This window comes from Nyctibius grandis, chromosome Z (assembly GCF_013368605.1).
Source record: "Nyctibius grandis isolate bNycGra1 chromosome Z, bNycGra1.pri, whole genome shotgun sequence".
Lineage (NCBI taxonomy): Eukaryota > Metazoa > Chordata > Aves > Nyctibiiformes > Nyctibiidae > Nyctibius > Nyctibius grandis.
In genome coordinates this window covers 9,098,543-9,118,339 of record NC_090695.1, presented here as the reverse complement: position 1 = coordinate 9,118,339, position 19,797 = coordinate 9,098,543, and the positions used below count along the sequence as shown (strand labels likewise).

Genomic DNA, 19,797 nt, shown 5'->3' with positions numbered 1-19,797 from the left:
TTTTCAAGAGGGGCAAGTGCAAAGTGCTGCATTTAGACAGCAGTGAACAGTCACATAGAGGATGGGAAGAACGGCTAGGACACTGTTGAGGGTGCCTGGGTGCTGGTTTGTGGCCCACTGGAAGCATCACTAGTCAACAACACCATTGAAGAAGGAAAAAATAAAAGGCTGCTATCATTCCAGCGTGTGTGAGCAGTAGCACTGCCTGCAAGGCAATGCAAGGCAAGGTCTAGATGAAACATCAGTATTTAAGTTTGGGTGTTGTATGTCCAGACAGACCAGCTGGAGAGAGGTGAGTAAACCTCACTTACAAGAAAAGCTGGGAACAAACGGGAACCAGCAGAAGACTAGGAAGGGACATGAGAAATGCATTTCACTCTTGTAAAAAAGGAACAATTTGTTCTCCATGCCCAGGCTGGTAGGACAGGATATAACAAGCTCAAACAGAAGCAAGAAAGATTTGGAGGGGGAAAAGGGGGAGTGTGTTAAACCCCCAAAACCCAGTGGAGAGGTAACAGTGAACCACAGGGAAAAAAGCTGCTTGAAGAATACGCGAAGCAACCATCGCTGAAAGCCTCTGAAAACCAGTTAAACACTGGTCAGAAACAACGCACCTGCTCTTGCCTTAGGCCAAGCATGGGACTTCAGCTACAGTATTTTCTCCAGGTTGCACAGACAACTTTTTGGGATCATTAACCATCTTCAGGTTTGAATCTACTGCTGCTCTTTTAAAGTTAAAGTTACAAACAATCGCTTAGAGCTTAAGAATGACTGCTTATCTGATGTTTCCGACTAAACCACCTGGTCTTACTGAAAAAAGAAAACATTATCTTTACTTAGAAGTCTTGCTCTGTGTGTGTATACATATGACATTCATACACACAAATACACACATACATACAGCACATACAGATAAAGTTGTATCTATTAACACAAGAATGTAAGCATACATCCAGTAGTCTTCTGTTCAAGAATTGACCGAAGCCCACACTTCAGGTACAAAGTGGCTTAAAGATTGTCCATGCCATTGCTAAAGCTTTTGAGATCTTGGGAGATACTGTACAATAAAGGATTGAATTGTGTCAGGGACAGTAGCACAGAACACCAGAGGGGACAAACATGCACATAAACACAGAAAATCAGGAGTGAAGAAATGGTGTATCACGAAGGCAGCCACAGGAGAACCAAATGACTACCCTCAAGGTAACACACAAGGGGGTGCATAGTGGGGATTTACTACAGGAGACATAACACACTCACGCTGGATATTCAGGCACTTTTCCCTTGAAGGCAGGCAGATCGCGAACATATTCATTGTACAGCCACTTCACTTTGAAGTGTAAATTCATATAGTCTGCACTTTTACACAATCTGTGTTTCTCATGCTCTGTAAGGAAGAAAAAAAACCAGTTAGGTCCAAATTTACCACTGTCACTGCATTAGGCACAGGAGGGTCTTAGAAAGTGTCTCCACAGTATACAATGGTTTTGAGGATGAAGCACCTACAGAGCCACAAGATCTTCATGACACAGGACTTTGGCAGCAGGCAGAGATTCTTGGTGGTTGACCACTGGGGCTCTGGAGTTTATTTCTGTAGCTCAAATTAATACTTCCATTTGTTAAAGACTTTTTGGTTGTCAAAGCAATAAAAATAGAGCAATCTCTTACGGCCTTTCCATTTTACATATGACAGTCCAGATTTCATCTTTGCAGGAAACAAATCAAGGAGAGCGAACCTGTTCATTCTTGGATATAAACAAAGGCAATATCAACATGTTACACTACATCCCCTAAGAGACAAGAGTAGAAAGAATTAAGTTCTTTAGAGTTTGACAGCATGAGTCACAAGCAAGTTCAAACAAGCTACACAGGAGCTGGAGCCTTCCCTGATCACCAGCTTGCAGAAATTCATCACGCATCTCTTTCAGAAGGCAACTGTTTTCTTATTTGTATTGCCTCCCTGAGCACAGTCCACTGAAGCGACCCATGGATATCTACCTGCTGCTGAGCCTCTTCCTCACGCCAGGTTTCGTTATGTTGTTGTATCCAGGCTATGTCAGGACAATGAAGTTCCTCCCTGTGTAACATGCATATCTTTACAACACGACCCTTCCCACACACCTATGCCACTTAAGAACTTGCTGTACTCAGGTTTCTGCACAGATCATCTCCCTAGACCACCACTCCCCTTTCTCTCTCATGAGAAATGTATGCTCCATGTCTTCACTCTCAAGGCCCTTCAGAGCCTACGTCCACACCACCATCCTTCAGCAGTTGACTCCCACCTCTGATCAGCCCATGATCCCTGGTTTTAAACTACTTGTTAAGTTCTCCCAAAAGCATCTCAACACTTTCTACCAAGCCACCCCTCATGTGCTTACACAGGCAGCTCCTTCTATGCACTGCTTTTCTTCAAAATCCTCCTTGAACAGAATAAAATTAATTCCTTTTTCATGATGCTAAGAGGACTCAGCACCTGGCTTTTGCCTGCACTGCGATCCTGAATTATCACCTGAACAATTCTGCACCACTGCTCGCTGGTGCTGCCTGCCCATATCCATCTCCTTCTTCTGCCAAGCTTCAACAGCATGAATACACTTTGTGCCAGGCTTCTTTGTTCACTCTAGCACCACAGCAAGCTGCTTGTCCATGGCTACAGTGTGAGATACGAGACTAAGACATACATGATTTTGGCTTAGACTCAGTTTTTTTCCCCTAAAATTTGACTTCAGACTAGTCTTCCTACCTTTTATGTGTTCACCTCATTATTGATGTAACTTTCCAAGAGCATCACTGCTGATGTGTAAACAGGACCCAACTACGTTAAAAAGCAGAAGTCTTTCTCTTAACTTTGAATCGCTTTAATCTAGGACTTTGGTACAAGTATCCAGTACCTGGGTAGATGTATGCATATGTGAGCAATACATGCTACAGATATTCATCAGCAGAAGATAGATCTTAATGATGTAAAATGGCCCCAGCTTTCTAATCAGTTACCTGACAGACAAGCTTATCTTACAATATCATGATCTATTTTCATGTAAATGAGAATTCTTGCAGCTATTTCAAAACGTTAAGAAACTTCCACATCTCTCTTGAAGCTTCAACAATATATACAAGAAGAAAGGTCACATAAATTATGAATTATCCAACTGAAAACACAAAAACCAAAGAACTTTTCATGCATAATTATTCCATAAGCCTTGTCAACTCCCAAGCAGCGAAGCAATCCGGTGAGTTGTTTGCAAACCTCTGTAACAGTGTAATACAGATTTCCTTCTAATTCACATGTAGCAGATCCTCACAGAGACAATCTCAAAAAAAAAAGAAACCCAACCTTTGTTTCAAAGAAATTAAAATGCCCAATATCTGAGAGACATAGTCCCTAGCAGTGATGGTTTGGTGGACAAATTACATGTGCTACTGTTTCACATGTACTGTGATCCATTCCTCTCCACAGTGAACTTGCTTATATTGAAGCCAAGAAAAGTCCATTCCTGTTTTACGTTAATAAATCCAGTATCTTTCTTGAGCACTAAGGAAGTATAAGTATACTCAGTCTCTGAACTGCTGACTGAGTTGTCCCTCAAGAACAACTACAGAAGAAAACGCAAAGCTCTCTCTGCAGACCTAAAACTGGAAACAAACACAGCAATAACCGTGCCCACTTAGCTCCCTGTGAGTGTGAGGAAATCAATGGACAATTATAACTTCATTAACTTTGATATGTGCTGCCACCCAGGTGCTATTCCCACATGGGGAAAGCGCTGTTCCTGCAGAGAGAAGCTCTGACTTGGAGGTAAAACGTTCTCAAATCAGATTTATTTCCTCAAAATTAAGCAGTGCACTAAAAGCAAGTAATTCAAGACTTTTTCTCGGTTTTAGGACATTTAAAACACTACTAAGTTGCAGAAGAGGAAGACACAAAGCAGCCATAGAAGCATAACTCCAAGGACTCCTACTAGGACTACCTAGCCATCTAAGCAGTAAAGGAGAAGCTTGACAGCAAGAGGATAAAACTACAGGAAAGTAAAAGAAGAAGAGGTCTTACCACCATAAAAGAGAACTTTACGTATGCGAAAGAAAGGTGGGGCTTGTGACAGAGAAAAGACAAAAGTGAACTGTAATAGCTCAAACATGCTGGAGGATAAAGAAAGCCAACAAAGCCCCAAAACCCCCTCAGCCCCAACAGCTCGTACCATCTGCCTTCCCCCCTTCAATGAAACCTCCATGGTTTTGATCAGCTGCTTTCTTTGTAAAGGGAAATGTTTAAGAGCACTTGAAGGTGACATGGAAACTCATCGGCCAGAGGTATACTTTGAAAACCCATTTTAGAAAAAGTAAAGTGAAGAGCATGGGAGCCATCAGTCTTAGCACATTTCTGTTCTGCTTTATAACCTGCTGGCTTTTAAAGAGCTTAGCGGCAGCAACAGTGGAAGAGTGCACAGATATTTTGCAGTAACTGCTGTGTTTTATCCTGAAAAGACCACAGAGTTCTGTAAGTCTTTCACATTTCCTCAGCTGCAAACAGTCTCCTCTGGAGAAGAGCTTTAAGGGTCACCAAGGCCATATTATTAAGGCATTAATAGGGAACTGCTTCCTAGCAGCACACTTTCTAGTGTCACGTCCGGTTCTATTTTTCAGGCAGAGAACAGGACTTCCTCCACATCCTTAATCTGCAGGTTAATTTCTAGCAAATAATGTGAATTTCTGCAAAGAAACTCTAATAGGTACTGAGGCTGTTGAAGCGTTAACACTTTAGACAGCTGGTATCTGTGTGTGCACCTGATCCCCCTCCCCTTATTAGAAGTGAGAATGTTGCAGAATGATTTACTTAATCCTGCATGCCAAGTCTACTCAGTCTCTCTTCCTATCAGAGAGGCTTCCAGTTTACAACTCTCCTAATGCTGATGCATCCAAAATAAGATGAAACATTGCCATCAAGGATGACATCGATTTTCTGTTACTGTCTTTTAATATCTTCCTAGTAAAGGAAGAGCAGAAGCCCTCTGCTTGGAGAGTTCGTGCTTTCTGGGTCACAGAGGTTTCACAGAAGAGCAAGAAAACTAGTAACTCCAGTTACCAGCGGGCTCACAAGGAGGTTATCCAGCTGCTGAACACTGGTCAGCGTCCCAGAGGTGCAGCTAACTGTATGACTTGGAAAAATGATCCTCTACGCTACAGTGACTCCAGGGTAGCATGATCTTGCCAGCCAAGTCTGGGCCACATGACAGTCTATCCAATCTGTTATACTCTTGGGTTGATGGGGAACAAGGGATACTTCTCAATGCCTCATCCTGTACTGCCATCGCCAGCCAGGAGGGAAGGGCCAGGTCTGCTGTTCATGGTGCCCTGAGCTGTCACTGATTTGTGGGAGAGAGGAAACAAAACAAGCAAGGTATATCCTGGAGCTTCTGCTGTGTCTCAGCAGCTGAGTCTCCTTAGGGGAGACAAAGGCATAAGATAAGTCTGCAGTGCACTCGCTTTCCAGCAGGCAAACCAACTGCTGCCGTGACTATTGCTACCAGTTGCTGAACATATTTTAAATAGAAAGTAGGTGTTTCATTTTTATGACTTGAACATTTTACGCATCAGCAATCTAACTCTTCAGAAGCTGCCCACGGGACACATGCTGAAGCATCCATAGGCTAGCAAGACTTCTGGTTCTGATGCCCCTAAACACTGTATTCTACGTATAAATCAGTATTTATACATTGCCCTGCAGAGGCTACACAGTGGACTGGGGGTAAGCTCTAGCTCAGAGAGGCACAGTTAGCTGCCACCTGTGGGGAAAAAGGAAAACAACTCACACAGCCAGGCACTGCTCTCCAACTCAGAGAAGCCATCTCCCCCCTGAGCCTCCTAACTCTCTTCCACACTGCATACTGGAGAGCAATGTGTAAGCATCAGGCTGGAAGGAGGAAGGGGGCAGTTTCATGCAGCCAGGCTGGCACTTTTTCTATACCAAAGCCATTGTATGGCCTTTAAGCTACAAGAAAATTTACTCCCACTGAAAAAAAGGGCCAGAGACCCTCAATTGTCACCCCAGCCAGGAGGGAAGGAATAGAGCCACACATGAACTCCAGCTCTGACCTCACCAGTTATTCTCCATCAGATGTTATCTACAGCTTAATGCCTGGGACCCAGCAAAGGGACTCTCACCCAGAACTGCTCCATGTATCGGGTACCGCCTAAAAAACAACTGGAGTGACTAGTCAGAACAGGAGTCTCCTGAGCAGCACATGCCCTCCATTTCTGCAGCAGCAGTATGGTCTTCCACATATACTTTGCAGATCTGCTCATCACTGGCATAAAACTACAGGGCACTAAAGCTAATATTAGCAACAACATCCAGAGTGCTAAAACTACAGGTAGCAGATGAAAGCCCTTGCCTACTCATGACTATAAACCCTACTAAGGAGCATGAACTTACCACTTGGTGAGGTGAATGAGCTCATGTTATCCAGAACTTAGGAACAGAACATAAGGGAAAACACCAGGAAGAAAGTTAGGAGCAAGTATTACGCTCCAGGTTCACGTGCACATATCTTCACAATACAGATTAGTTTTTGTTTTAGAGAGCTCCTGATGCATACAGATCTTGGAGCACACCAGAAATGTACCCAGGGATTACTTCACAAACTAGCAAAGACAGGAATATGAAACTCTTGGTGTAGTTAAACTTGTTGGGAAATCAGCAATTCAAACTGAGAAATGACAGAGCCAAGAGCTAAGGACAGCAAATCCAATAATCATCCTTCACATCAATTAATCTGCTTCCTTGAATCCCCTTTTTCCCCTCATTTAAAAAAAATGCAGTGACCTAATCCAGTCACCTGTATTTAAAATACATGTAGTAAGGCCTGTAATTGAATTATTGTAGAGCTTGTTATAAAGGTTATCTTCGTAAGTTTCTGGAGAGCAAAGCAGTGAGGAATCACACTTTCCTCAAATAGAATTTTGCACCCTGAGGATTTCTTGAATATATATTTGGAAGAGACACACACCAACACAGACTCTATCATTGTTCAATCCTCCTGCTGGACTTGCACAGCTAGAGTACAAATACATGCACCACGCAGTTCTTCAGCTTTTGTTCAAAATGCAAACCCTTCCCGGTCCCTCATCTGCCTTTTTGTCATCTTTTCTCACCAAGAAATACTTTGAAGACGGTTGATGTTCTTTCAGCAAGTATTTGCTATGCACTGATGAACTTACAGGTGGAAATATTATGCCAATCCTTGTCTTAAGAAGCTCACAAGTGACCAGAGGGATGTCAGGAAAAGCTAAAATAAGCCCTGATTCACCAGGGAGGACAGAGTCAAAGGGGATATGGTATGAGACGTGAACAGATAAAACCTGTGAGGCAAAGTTGATTTGGGCACTGGCAATCAAATAGAGCCATGTAAAAGAGGAAAAAATATCAAAGTCATGTCCCCTTTGACAGTCAAACTCACACACATCAATAACCTTTATGTGGCTGCATTTTGGATGCAACAGGTAAAGGGAATCCTAGGAAAATCAGCAACTAGATCTGGAGAGATCCAGTTCTCATGGCTGCTGGGAAAGGAGGAAGGTACAGCACTTTCAACACATAGAAGAGCAAACTGCATTATAAATTCCTGAGGGTGACTGGAAAGGGGAGCCAAAATGGCTGCAGGAGCAAACAGTTTCTAGGGAAAGTGAACATGAAGTTATCACAGTTGTCTTATCTCTAACACATAAGCAAGCAGTGACAGTCACTATAAAAGAGACTCTTCAACACAGTTAGCAGGTCTGAGTCCTTCTTGCCAGTGTCTGTTTTCACATCAACACGACCTCACAAGACAAAGGCACTGTGGGGAACAAGCATATATAAAAAGTTCCTAACACAGAAAGGAGAACATTTCATCTGAACCTGCAGCCTTCTGAATTCAAGCCTAGAGGGGGCAAAAAGTGTCCCCCCACCACACAGTCTCTACTGCTGTTACAGTGACAGACGAAGAAATAGATGGAGTCAATCTTCTTCACTTACAGAGCACCCACACAAACTGTTCCTGAAGAACAAAACACAGGAAACTCTCTCAGCTGGCAGCAGTTTTTTTCTAGCAGTCTGATATAAAAGCCTAATAGGCTGTCACTTCTATAAGTGAGCTTAGATCAAACTGGGGGCAAATGGATTGAGCATGATTTTGTGAGTGACCAAAAGCAGTAAATTTACTTGGTTTTGGAACATGAATACAGTTAGCATGCCATAGGCAGCATTGGCCCTTCTGTTTTATCACAATATCACCTTACAGATGATCATAAAGCTTGACCCTGCAAAATACTGGGAAAACAACTGCTACCACAGCTGCAGAGCTGGTGGGAGCTGGATGCTTTCTGAACCTTGTAAGAAGCTGATCACACTCTGCAAATTAATTTATAGCACTAAAACCAAGTTCAGAAATTGTAATAAACCACCAGAAGAGTACTGCAAGTCGCAGAATTCCTTTCTGGGAGTTTGTTGGGCTCTGCATGCCTAACTCATTTTCAGAAACAGTAAAACTGTTGGAGCGAGTCCAGAGGAGGGCCACAAAGATGATCAGAGGGCTGGAGCACCTCTCCTATGGAGACAGGCTGAGAGAGTTGGGGCTGCTCAGCCTGGAGAAGAGAAGGCTCTAGGGAGACCTTCTAGCAGCCTTCCAGTACCTGAAGGGGCTACAGGAAAGCTGGAGAGGGACTTTTTTACAAGGGCATGGAGTGATAGGATGAGGGGGAACAGTTTTAAACTGAAAGAGGGGAGATTTAGGTTAGATATGAGGAAGAAATTCTTTCCTGTGAGGGTGGTGAGACACTGGAACAGGTTGCCCAGAGAAGCTGTGGATGCCCCTCCATGGCAGTGTTCAAGGTCAGGTTGGATGGAGCTTTGAGCAACCTGGTCTAGTGGAAGGTGTTCCTGCCTGTGGCAGGGGGGTTGGAACTAGATGATCTTCAAGGTCCCTTCCAACCCAAACCATTCTGTGATTCTATGAAAATTTCTCCTTTCCTAGGAGTCTGGTGGAATTATGCAAAGATTCATTCAAAACAAAGATGTCTGCAGCAGGATTTGTTCTAGTTTCTGCCAAAGGCTTAGACAGTCTACACTGTATCATCCAGGGAACTACAGCCATGGCACGACTCAGAGCCCACCTACTTCTCCAGCCCCTTCTACCATTGTACAATGCAGAAAGAAGCAGCTGCTGATCTAAGCTGTGATAACCTCAGCCCAAAGTGAACTTCTGATTTCAAACCTAACACACAGGTCTAGAGCTCATGCAGATCTCATCCTCAATTCTCATGCATAAAGCAGCTGTCCACAAACAAACCACTAGAAATCCCTGCTCCAAACAGTGGTGCTAATAATGTGCTTAAGCCTTATTTACACCAAATGGATGGAGAACAAGAGATCAGCAACAAGTCAGCTGGCAGCAGTGAGGAATTCTCTTACCTTCCATAGCGTATTTCATATCCTGGGCAAAAAGACTCCACATCACCTCTGCGCTGATCTTCCCAACAGCAAGCTCCTGAGGAAACCTGAGGGGACATTTGGGAAAGGCTTTGGCATGTATGAGAGCAAAAGGCTCTTCTTTATTCAGCTCTGAGCTAAGCTACAAATTGAAAAGCTCAATATTACAGATGCTTCCTTCATCCCAGGTAAATGACCAGATGGAAATTGGACATCATGGGCTGGACTCTGTGGCATAAATAAAATAACCTGAAAACAACACTGCTGTTGAGACTAGTTTTAACTCAAAAAGCCACGCTCTGGATGTCTCTCCTAGAAAAGATGCATACAATAATTCTAGAAATGTGATCTCAATGCCCCTACACTTTTTTCCCCTTTCCTGTCCATATTTTTTTTTCTTTTTTTTTTCTAGGGTTCCTAGGCTGACAGGTGAGTACTAATCAGGTATCCCTGCCATGTTAAATCAATGATCACTAAGGCATAATCCAGCTCTTTGTGTATAATACCTTGTCAGATACCTCCCTCTCTCCTGCCATGTAGGACTGTTGGAGGAGCATCCACTGGTTAAATGGATCAGTTTCAGGTTCCTTTCCAATGTTGTGCCAACCCCACCCAGCCTCCTAGTGCTGCACTGAGCACCACGTTCCTAAATCACAGCGTAAGGTATCGTCACCACGGCACCACTGTGTGCATTAATGTGCATCCCAGAACTGCTCAACATCAGAAAAAACCAAAAGAACTCTCACCCCATTTTCAGCTGCCTCCCTGAGTTCACGATTGTAATAATCAGGGTGTTTGTGTTCGAACGCCATCGTAACTGAACCTTTTGAAACTCTTCCATCCCAATCAAAAAGAGTTATTTATATAGACAGAGACAGATAAGACAGAAAGACAGACAGACAAGATAAGTACTTCTATAAATACACAAGTGACAGAAGAGATAGAAAGCAGTTTAACAAATAAAGCAGAACACACAGAGAGTAGCATTAGCCATACAGGACATGTAAGGTTCTTACTGATTCAGGACTGGGGTATAAGAATTCTTGTCCTCTTCTATGATGGAAACTATCAAAGTGATGAGCTTGGGCCAGAAATCCAGGTTCCTGATGCTGGGGCCCTGTTCCTCAGGCGGAAGGTCCTGATTTTTGTTCTGGGACAGAAATAATTGGAAAACCAGTGTAAATTTAAAAGGGGAATGAAAAATCTGACAAATGTAGATCATCATAAAAACTCCAAACACTAACTACCTGTGGACCCTTTCTTCTGAAGAGCTTAAAATTATTAATGTCTGCTAACAACTTGCATGATCTACTGCAAAACACAGTAACATGCCTAACTATGTTGCTTACTGGTGGCCTCAAACCCAAACAGTCCCTGTTTTGTCATTTACGATGCCAAGAGCTGGTCAGGCTCCAGGAGACCTACTGAGACACCATTTGCTCTACACTTGTTCCAAATCCTTGCTTTTTAGGCACATGGGTTGATGACTATATCCATGTTGACACGTTGTGTGTGTATTACTGCGGAGTGGCCAGTAGAGCTCTCATAGATTTGAAAACAGTTTGTGTCTAGAGGTACCTCCTAAGCCCAGTGCAGGACACTGGATGCCAGAAAACAAGATAAAATTTCACTGCTTGAGGTTTATCTGTGCTAAAGACAGTTTTCTTGATCAGTCTACATTTGCTCTAATTGGCTTTTCTCACTCAAAGCTGCATCAAACCTTCCCTACACAAATAACTGCTCATGAAATAAAATAGCTGAGGCTGGCAAAACTAATCATAATTAGTTAGTGTAAAATAATTATCATCCTCCACTTACTAATTAGTGCTCATTACTTGATTACAAGTTTTGTGCATTCAGAAGATAACAAGTCACATAATTTTGTTTGTGTGGCTTTTTGTATCAATTAGTATTCTTCTTATTATCTTAAGAAAATCAGAAACTTGGATTTCTGCCCGCTTATCAGCTACTCACAGGATCTGTCTGGTACTCGCGACTGTATAGCTCATGACAGTTGTTGAAAATGTACTCATAGGTGGAGTTGAGGCAAGCTTTTACACAGTCCTTCACTACCTGGCTGGCTCGGGGTGGACTCTGCAGCTCTTGGACCTGGCAAGGAGACAACAAAAAGAGTCAAACAAAGCACCGTTCATAAATGAAACAGGTAAAGAAAAAGTCATCGGTTTGTGAACTACCCAGGACTTGGTGGATGTGCTTTCAGTGATTTGCTCTATCAGTGACCTGAAACCATGAACGGGTTGCTATCCCCAGGCATAAAACAACAGTGACAACACTTATGTCCCCGCAGGATATATTTGGAGCATAAAAGAGATTTTGAAATGCCAAGGGAGATTCTTGAGAATAAATAAATCATGCTGCTTGATATATGTATAATCTGAGCCAAGCAAACACAATTTCTGCTAAATTCTGCTAGGATTTTGCTATGAAGCCAGCAAGCAATCTTTTCAAACATTGGAAGAATGTGCAACAGACCAGTGGAGCACATTACATCTGATCTGGAAAGTCTTGCTGAAGACCACACACTTGCATGCCTTTAAACTTTCTTTAAGGACATCTTTCTTCACAAGCTTTACTGAATTCTAAAGCACACCAGAATCCTTAAAGACATGACAACCGACACACCTTCTCCTCTTGCAACAGCAGCTCTTTTCATTATTTCATTGTTACGTTGCTTTAGAAAAACGCTGCAGGGTTACTTTAAACTAAACAGATATGCACGTGTCGCCCTGTGAATAAAACTAAAACCTGAGATAATTTTTATATTGTCACTACCTTTAAACTTTTCGGAGTATTTCTATAAAGCAAACTTTCAATACAGACATATTGTCTGAATGAAGACTTTCAAAATAAAGTTCTAAAACAACATTTACCTTAGGGCTTAAGAGGAAAATTTTAAGCACTTCCTGAAATAAATTAAAGACTTGCTTTATTTTTGATAAGATAAGAATTACTAAGTGACATGTGCTAGCCTACAACAGTATTTTTTAAAAAGTTACGAACAAAACCCGGGAATTAAAAATAATCTCATTACACATTGCTAGACCAATAAACTTAAGTACAGAACCAGCACATTAGCATTCATAACAACTCTCTTGGATCTCTACTGAGAGATACTACCTCATTTCAGTATCTTACCCTCCAAGAAACAAATTTTAAAATATTTACTAGATAAAAGATGGTGAAGAGTTGGTAGTGACTGATAAACATTGCAGACAGTTTTATAGGAAAAGCTTCTTAATGTTATTAACAAAAGTAAATTATCTTCCTAAAACCAGACAATTTCCTTTTTTCCTTTTATTATTTTGTGCCATATTTATGACTGAAGAACCCCAGGGAAAAAACAGCTTTCATTTTCATGATACACAATACAGTGAAGTAGAGCTAAAATGTGGATGTTTATTACATGGTCAGCAGATGATTTCCATTTTCCTTAAGTGACTAAAGCACAACAACATGAAACAATGGTTGAAAATGGGGAACCAACTCCTGTGGCAAAAATTGCAGAGGCCCCGTTCCCATTCCCACCCACAACACTACCTTCATCCTGAAAAAAGTGATGCTGGTTAGCAAATCCACTGTAGACTTCAGGTCCTGCAGGCGTTCGCGGCTGCTGGCTGGGAAGTTATTCTGTTGACAAAAAAGGGAAATCCTGTTGGAAAGCACAGTCAGATCCATGCAAGGCTTCAAACATGTGCTAAATAAGGAAAGCGTCTTGGAAACATTTCCTGCTCGAGAAGCTTGTACCAGTCAAAACAATGCTCAATAAATAAGGCCTTTTTGCTGTAGGAGCTTATCTGTTTGCTTAATTAAACAGCTTCTCGTATGAATGTAAAGTTTGTGGATGCCAGGAGACTGACAACACTCGGCGGCAGGAGATCTCTCCTTGGCTGTAGAAGGAGCAGGCAGGGAGAAACAGCCTCGCCACCGGCAGCCCTGGCCTCTTGCTTGGGGTTGCTTGTGCAGTCCCTTCCCTTTCTGCACTCACCACTTGGTTTTTGGCTTCTCTTCTGAGACACCAAGAGGTGTGGTATATTAGCAATCTCTCCAGAGAAATAAACTGGCCTGAGGAGGGAAAACGAGCACTGTTCCTTGTAAGAAGAAGTCATCGTAACCACTCATTCCCCTGTAAGAACCAATCTGCCAATATAAGCATTTATCCTTCAGTGCCGCCTTCGCTCTAATGAATTTATTTTACATACTCTGCCCACCATCCTGCTGTCCGGAGCTGTAGTTTCCTCTTCCACTCTCTGGATTCCACTGAAATAAGAAGTCTCCTTTTCCCTTCCAGATAGTACACATATGTGCGCACCTATATATGCATGTAAATGCATATGCTGAACGCAGCAAGCTTTGCTTCTTGCAAGAGACTGTTCCCTTCCTGACCTCAGGCACTGTGCCCTTTCCTACATTCCCACTCTTTCCTTCCTGTGTCCTTTAACAGCGCTCATGTTCATCAGCATGTTCTTACATGCAAGCTGATGTGATTGGTTTTGCTGCAAGTAAAATAGCGAACGCAACCTTCACTTGGATAGTCTCTTCATATTTGCACATTCAAAAATTATTAGAGATAAAGGTGAAAAGGGCAGAGAGGAACACATTTTCATTTATTACTGAGGACCTGGAGAAAAATATGCTGTCTCTTGGCAGCAATTGAGTATTGCTGCAGTTCAGCTAGCCACTGAAAGCAATTTAATGTTCTTTACAGTCATTTGTAGATGCTCATTCCTAGACAACCGTCCTTTTGAAGTTGAGTTGTCCACACATGGACTCTCTGGCAACCAGGGTATCTACCAAAATCAAAGACTTCTGTGGGTCAAGATTTAAGCACAAGCAATTGGATGAACGTTGGGGACTGAATGCATGGTCCTGATTAGCAATAATAATCAAGAAAATACAACATTATCTACACTGAAATTCAATCTCCTCTATGCTTATGTCAGCTAGCAACCAACCAACAAAAAGAAAAATTGGCATGTATACAGAATAACTGCATTTGCTCACAAAAGACTTTTCAAAATATTCAGAGGGTGACATGGAGCTACTCTTGAGAGAGCTCCATCTCTCCTGTTTCGCTCCCAGAGTCTGACATCCTGCCCTGGAAGGAACACACACTGGTCTGACACTTTCTTTTTGACAAATTGACACTGTTGGTTATTCATTGTTTTAAGTGCTTACAAATAGCTTAACAAGTTAAATTAGGGGAGGGAGGAGGCTTAATCTGGGTAATTTGAGTTGTAAATTGCCATCTCCTCTCTTGAAAGCTGGAAACTAGCACCTTTTTCTTCCAGAACTTAACCTGCCCTTCACGGGTCTTAAAATAATAATTACTAAGAGCTCTCAAATTGCTTCAACCATTCCTCTAAATAAACTGCCAATTAGATAACATCTAAATTACTGAAACTACAAAAATCTTTCCTGGTCCTTTACAGAAGATCTTGGCCAAGGTTCAGTTGCATTAGCCACCAGAAAGCAGCTTTTATTGAAGACCAAGAAAACAAAAAAGGCATCACCACTACAGCTTCCTATTGCCATGCATTGATTATTTTCCCTCTACTACTCAGTGTAACAGTACTCTTTAGACCCTCTCTTACTAGTAATGTAGTTTTAGAATAGCTCATTACACAACATTCCTTTTATCTTCTTTTGCACCTTGCCCCTTGTCCTTTTTGTTTGTCTTCCTAATGTACTTCTCATCTTAGTCCGCTCGTGTTTCCCTCCTCCTTACATTTTGCTGTGTTTCAGATAAATGCACTAACCACAAGAGAATCTAGTTTTAAATAAATAAAATCAAAGCTCACATTTTGCCACCATTTTTAAATTTTTCAATGAATTAGTCACTAATTAAAATAATATAGCAAGGAGTTAAAAAAAAAAGCCAAGTCATGTGGTAAGACCATGTTGACTTTGGAGTAGCAAAGAAACTAGAGGGTTTAAGAATCCTGATGGACCGACGCCAACATTGAAACTTATCTCTTCCCGATATGTTGAAGTGGAGGGGATCTCAACCCTAGAGCACATCTTGTAGATCCAGAGTCAGGGACAGTGATTCGAGTTTGCCATGCCTAAAATAAGTGACAACATGGCTGCAGGTTCTCTAAAAGACTTCTCTCTTACTAGGGAAGAACAAGTCTGTTTTCTCTTTGTAGATGATACCTGAAGTAGCTAGTAAGATTAATTCAAATTAATGAATCCAATCCAACTTGCATTTCTGGAAGTATCAGAGATGAGCACAGCTCACAATCCTTAGATTATTTCAGACATCTTCAGGAACTTACAATGGAATAAAAAAACCTGGTTTAAGTTCTATCCACGGGGAAAAATAAATGGTGTATTTGAGCAACAAGCTTATGACAATTCCATAAGACACAAACTACTCAAAAGGTTAGAAATGTAAGAGAAATCCAAATGGTGTCTTTCTCCTCGGTCCACCAGAATGCCTGAAAGGATTCTGTTTATTCCCACTCACCCTGTACATTGAGAGATCAATCCGAAGTGAATTATGAAGCTGGTCCAGAAGCTTCACAAATCTTTCTTTCTGTGGAGCAGAAAACACCAATAAACATCACATATAATCGCTGTCCATTATCAACATTCAGAGTAAGCAGCAGGATATCAGGGAATTAGTGTCAGATCTCAGGAGAGTGGGAGGAAGCAATATGGTATTGTGCAAACAGTATTTTCTTTCAATTCTTGGATTTACTCTTGTACTGTAATTACTTCTGAAGCCTGTGTAAAATTAGAATTGTCCATTATCACTCTGAAGTAGAAGCAGAACAAAAAACCCTCTGAATTCTAGTCTGCAATTTGCACCAAACTTGTATTTAAGAGAAAATATTTATTCAGAGATGACTAAAGGAACAGGCAGAAAAGAGCCTAATTCAGAGCAATGACACAGCTCCGTGATCTGTTAGTTCAGTGACATGTATTACAGGCTTCTCGTGACTGTCTTCTCGAGGCCAGGTCTCTCCACTGGATTCTGGTTTGGCTTTGTGAACACCTCCTCATTCAGTCTATAAATTCTCAGTCTGACGGGAAGCATGAGCTTTTCCAAGTACTTTTCCAGCACGCTCAACTCCAGCACGTTATATGAAAAATATTTTAGCCATTAGGAGGATAGACTTTTTTTTGTTTGTTTTTTTTTTTTTTCCTTTTTCTTAAAGCAGTTGCTGCTTTTAAAAAGACAAGTTCTAAAACAATCAGATTGCACAGTATATTTTATCAACAGCATCACCACACAGTTTAATATTATTTGCTCATTTCCATACCATCTGTGCCCCAGTGCAATCTGAACACAAAGAATAAACATCACAATGCATTACACTGATAAATATCAAAAATGTGCAATGATGATAACAGCACAACCATTCTCTTTGTCTAGTCTAGAAGAGCTCCACAGCTTCCAGCTCCTCATGGGTTTAATGTTCCTTAAACAGAACAAGTTATTTATTGAAAGGCAGAAGGATCGTAGGCAAATTACAGAAGTCCAATTGTAACATCACCAAACACGCAAACATACCCCAAAATTGGAGGCTGCAAAGCGGTCCGAAGCAGACACATTTGTGGAGGCAGTGGTGTGTGCATAATAAGCATTGATATTGGCAAGTAAGGTGCTCATCACAGCTGGCACGCCTGGGCACATGTATTTAGAGGAGAGACATGCAAAATGCCTGCAAAAGGACAGGTCTGTAAGTCATTCTGGTCTCTTTTGTGTAGCACAACTTGACTCTGTCCCTTTAACAACCCCCTTACTCTGTCTGGCACCATGAACAAATGAAAGTTATGTTATCTCCCTTTCAGTAAATCTCCAACAGCTCAGGCTTTTTCAGAAAGATGCCATCTAGATAATAGATATGCTCAAAACAAGTGAAATCCCTTGGCTACAGCCCTTTCCAAATCATAAAATAGCTTCTCAACTATTTGTTGACAACAGCTTGTGACTTAGGTGATACCCTGGGTCCTGATGCCAATTCCTAGAACCAAGCCTGACACAAGGAAACCTATATAATTTGCTGCCGCTTGATGCAGCCATAGGTTCTGAGGTGACATGCGGTAGCAGCAGCTGGAAAGCATTCAAGCACAGCAAGATCACACACTAGTATTTCTGTGCTGTACTGATACGTGATTCCTTAGGGCTAACCCTTCCAGCCTGCAGGAAGCAGGCATGCTCATTTGCATTTTCGCATATAACTGCTCTCATTAAAGTGCAAGGAACCCTCCTGCAGGAAATCTCAAAATCATGCCAGAAGCATCCGGGCTTGTGAAATGATTAAACAATCAAAGAAAATCTGTTAGACATAAGGGGAAAAGAATCAGAGCTTAAGAGGTCTGATATTATGGGACGTGGCAATTAAAGTTCATTCCAACAGACAGGAGAGTTGGGCCATTTTTAAGCAGTTCTTTTTAAGCAGGAATCCTGACTGAGCTCCCAAACTAAATTTGAGAACTATTTTCTAAATGTAGCTTTCTCCCCAAGGGACTCATCATAGACATTAGCTTCTGTGCTAGTTAACCTACAAATGATTATAACCAAAAAAGCTCTAGTGAGAGATTTTCACAGGAATTCAGAAGTCAGTATTTCAGACAAACATAATACTGATGCCTGAATGTTAACTTGCTTGCTACGTGATACCTATGTACCAATTGGTCATTTAGGCACTTGGTAAATAAAAACAGACACATAAATTGGCTTTGTTTAGCTTGAAGAAGAGAAGGTGTGAGGAGTGGGGATCTAATCAATGTCTTAACTACTTAGCAGAGAGAGGTGGGTTAGTGAGAAGATTGAGCCAGGCCAAAATCCTTTTAGACGGAAGACTAGAAGATAAGCAGCAATAGCATAGGAAATTCAAAGTAGAATTTTCCAATTTGGATTTCAACCAGGAGTTTCTTCCCCAGAGTAATACAGCCTGAGGACAGGAGCCCAGAGAGGTGGTGGATCTCCATCCCTGGAAAGTTTCAACAAAATGAAAGAGGCCCTGAGCAGTCTGGTCCAACTTCCAAGTTAGCGCTGCTATAAGCATGGACTAGACCTCTGGCGGTATCTTCCAATTCTTTTCCACTTTGGTTTAAATCAATATGCAAAAAAGGTGCTTGCAAGGTGACATAAGTACAGATCATAACTCATCCAATGACCCAGGCCCCATAACTTTCAGCTTCTAACGTGAAAATTTCACTTTTCTCTGCTATATTCAGTATTACATTGGAAATAAGAAATGAGCTAAGCATAGCACTACTAGTCTTTAAGAGGAAGAATGGCTAATCCCAAATCCAAGTAAAAGTATAGTGACAAGGAAAACGCTCTTTGAAGATCAAGAACTGCATTAGCCTAGCTCCAAATAGGACATATCAGTGGCTCTATTACTCAAACTTCCTATAAAAGTCTTCAGCAGCACCTGGGAAATTAGTGACTTCAAAGTACTGCATCAATTGCCACAACAGACATGTAAGACAAACCCTTTCACAAAACCTCATACTTCTCACATCATCAGAAATCTTCAGTAGGATCCTTGGGCACTATCTTTTTAACAGAAGAGTGCTCAAATAGAGATTTTAAGAGTCTTAAAACAGGAATGGCTCAGCTATCAATAATAAAATATGGTCATTTAAACTACCAAAGTTGGTGTAGTTCCTTAGAATTAGTTTTAAAGGTGCTCACACAAACTGTTCAGATAGTTGCTTAATTCCAGCACTTTGTCAGGCATTAATTTCTAGGCTTTGAGGAAACCACTGATTCAGAGACAGGCAGTCCCTTCCCTATCACAGTAAGCCCCATGAGGAGCAGCTGTCACTGCCAAGCCTTCCATTACCAACACATTTCATCTTCCAAATATTAACAGTCACATCAATTAGTTACACTGATTATCTGCGCTAAAGACCACACGAAATGCATCTTACGTCATGGCCTGGTATATTGATTCAATGCCATAACGCATTGCAAATTCATCCACAATCTCTTGAGCTGTCTCATCAAAATACACCTTCCAGGCATCATCTCCTTTGGCATCAGGGATCTTCACGACCCCATTCCCTTGCACATCTGTGAGATGGTGAAAGAGGTTCTGAAATACGAAACAGGAAAAAAATTACACGTGAGGCTGCTGAAGCCTGCAAGTGAGCTTCATGAAGAGCTTGGAACTGCTGAGAAGGCGGCACTAACAAATTTCTTTGCTCTCCTTCCTCTTTCTTTCCCCCTACCCACTATGTATTTTTCTGCTTTTAACTTCTTTTCTTCTTCAGTGCTCCTAGCTGAATTTTTTGCATGCATACCTACAACTTTACCCAGCAGACATTGTGAATGATGCAGAGGAGTGCTT

At 41.6% G+C, this 19,797-nt stretch overlaps 1 protein-coding gene across 2 annotated transcripts in view; it reads right to left on the bottom strand.

The window, feature by feature from the left end:
- Nucleotides 1-19,797, bottom strand: part of UNC13B (unc-13 homolog B) — a 197,899-nt gene that overhangs the window by 40,547 nt on the left and 137,555 nt on the right. For both annotated transcript variants that reach the window (XM_068422034.1, XM_068422033.1), the window contains 8 exons: nucleotides 19,379-19,542; nucleotides 17,004-17,154; nucleotides 15,954-16,022; nucleotides 13,025-13,114; nucleotides 11,441-11,575; nucleotides 10,483-10,604; nucleotides 9,449-9,534; nucleotides 1,261-1,387 (listed from right to left, as the gene is read on the bottom strand). In XM_068422034.1, coding sequence (XP_068278135.1) covers nucleotides 1,261-1,387; nucleotides 9,449-9,534; nucleotides 10,483-10,604; nucleotides 11,441-11,575; nucleotides 13,025-13,114; nucleotides 15,954-16,022; nucleotides 17,004-17,154; nucleotides 19,379-19,542 — 944 coding nt within the window. The remainder of the gene's footprint in view (nucleotides 1-1,260; nucleotides 1,388-9,448; nucleotides 9,535-10,482; nucleotides 10,605-11,440; nucleotides 11,576-13,024; nucleotides 13,115-15,953; nucleotides 16,023-17,003; nucleotides 17,155-19,378; nucleotides 19,543-19,797) is intronic.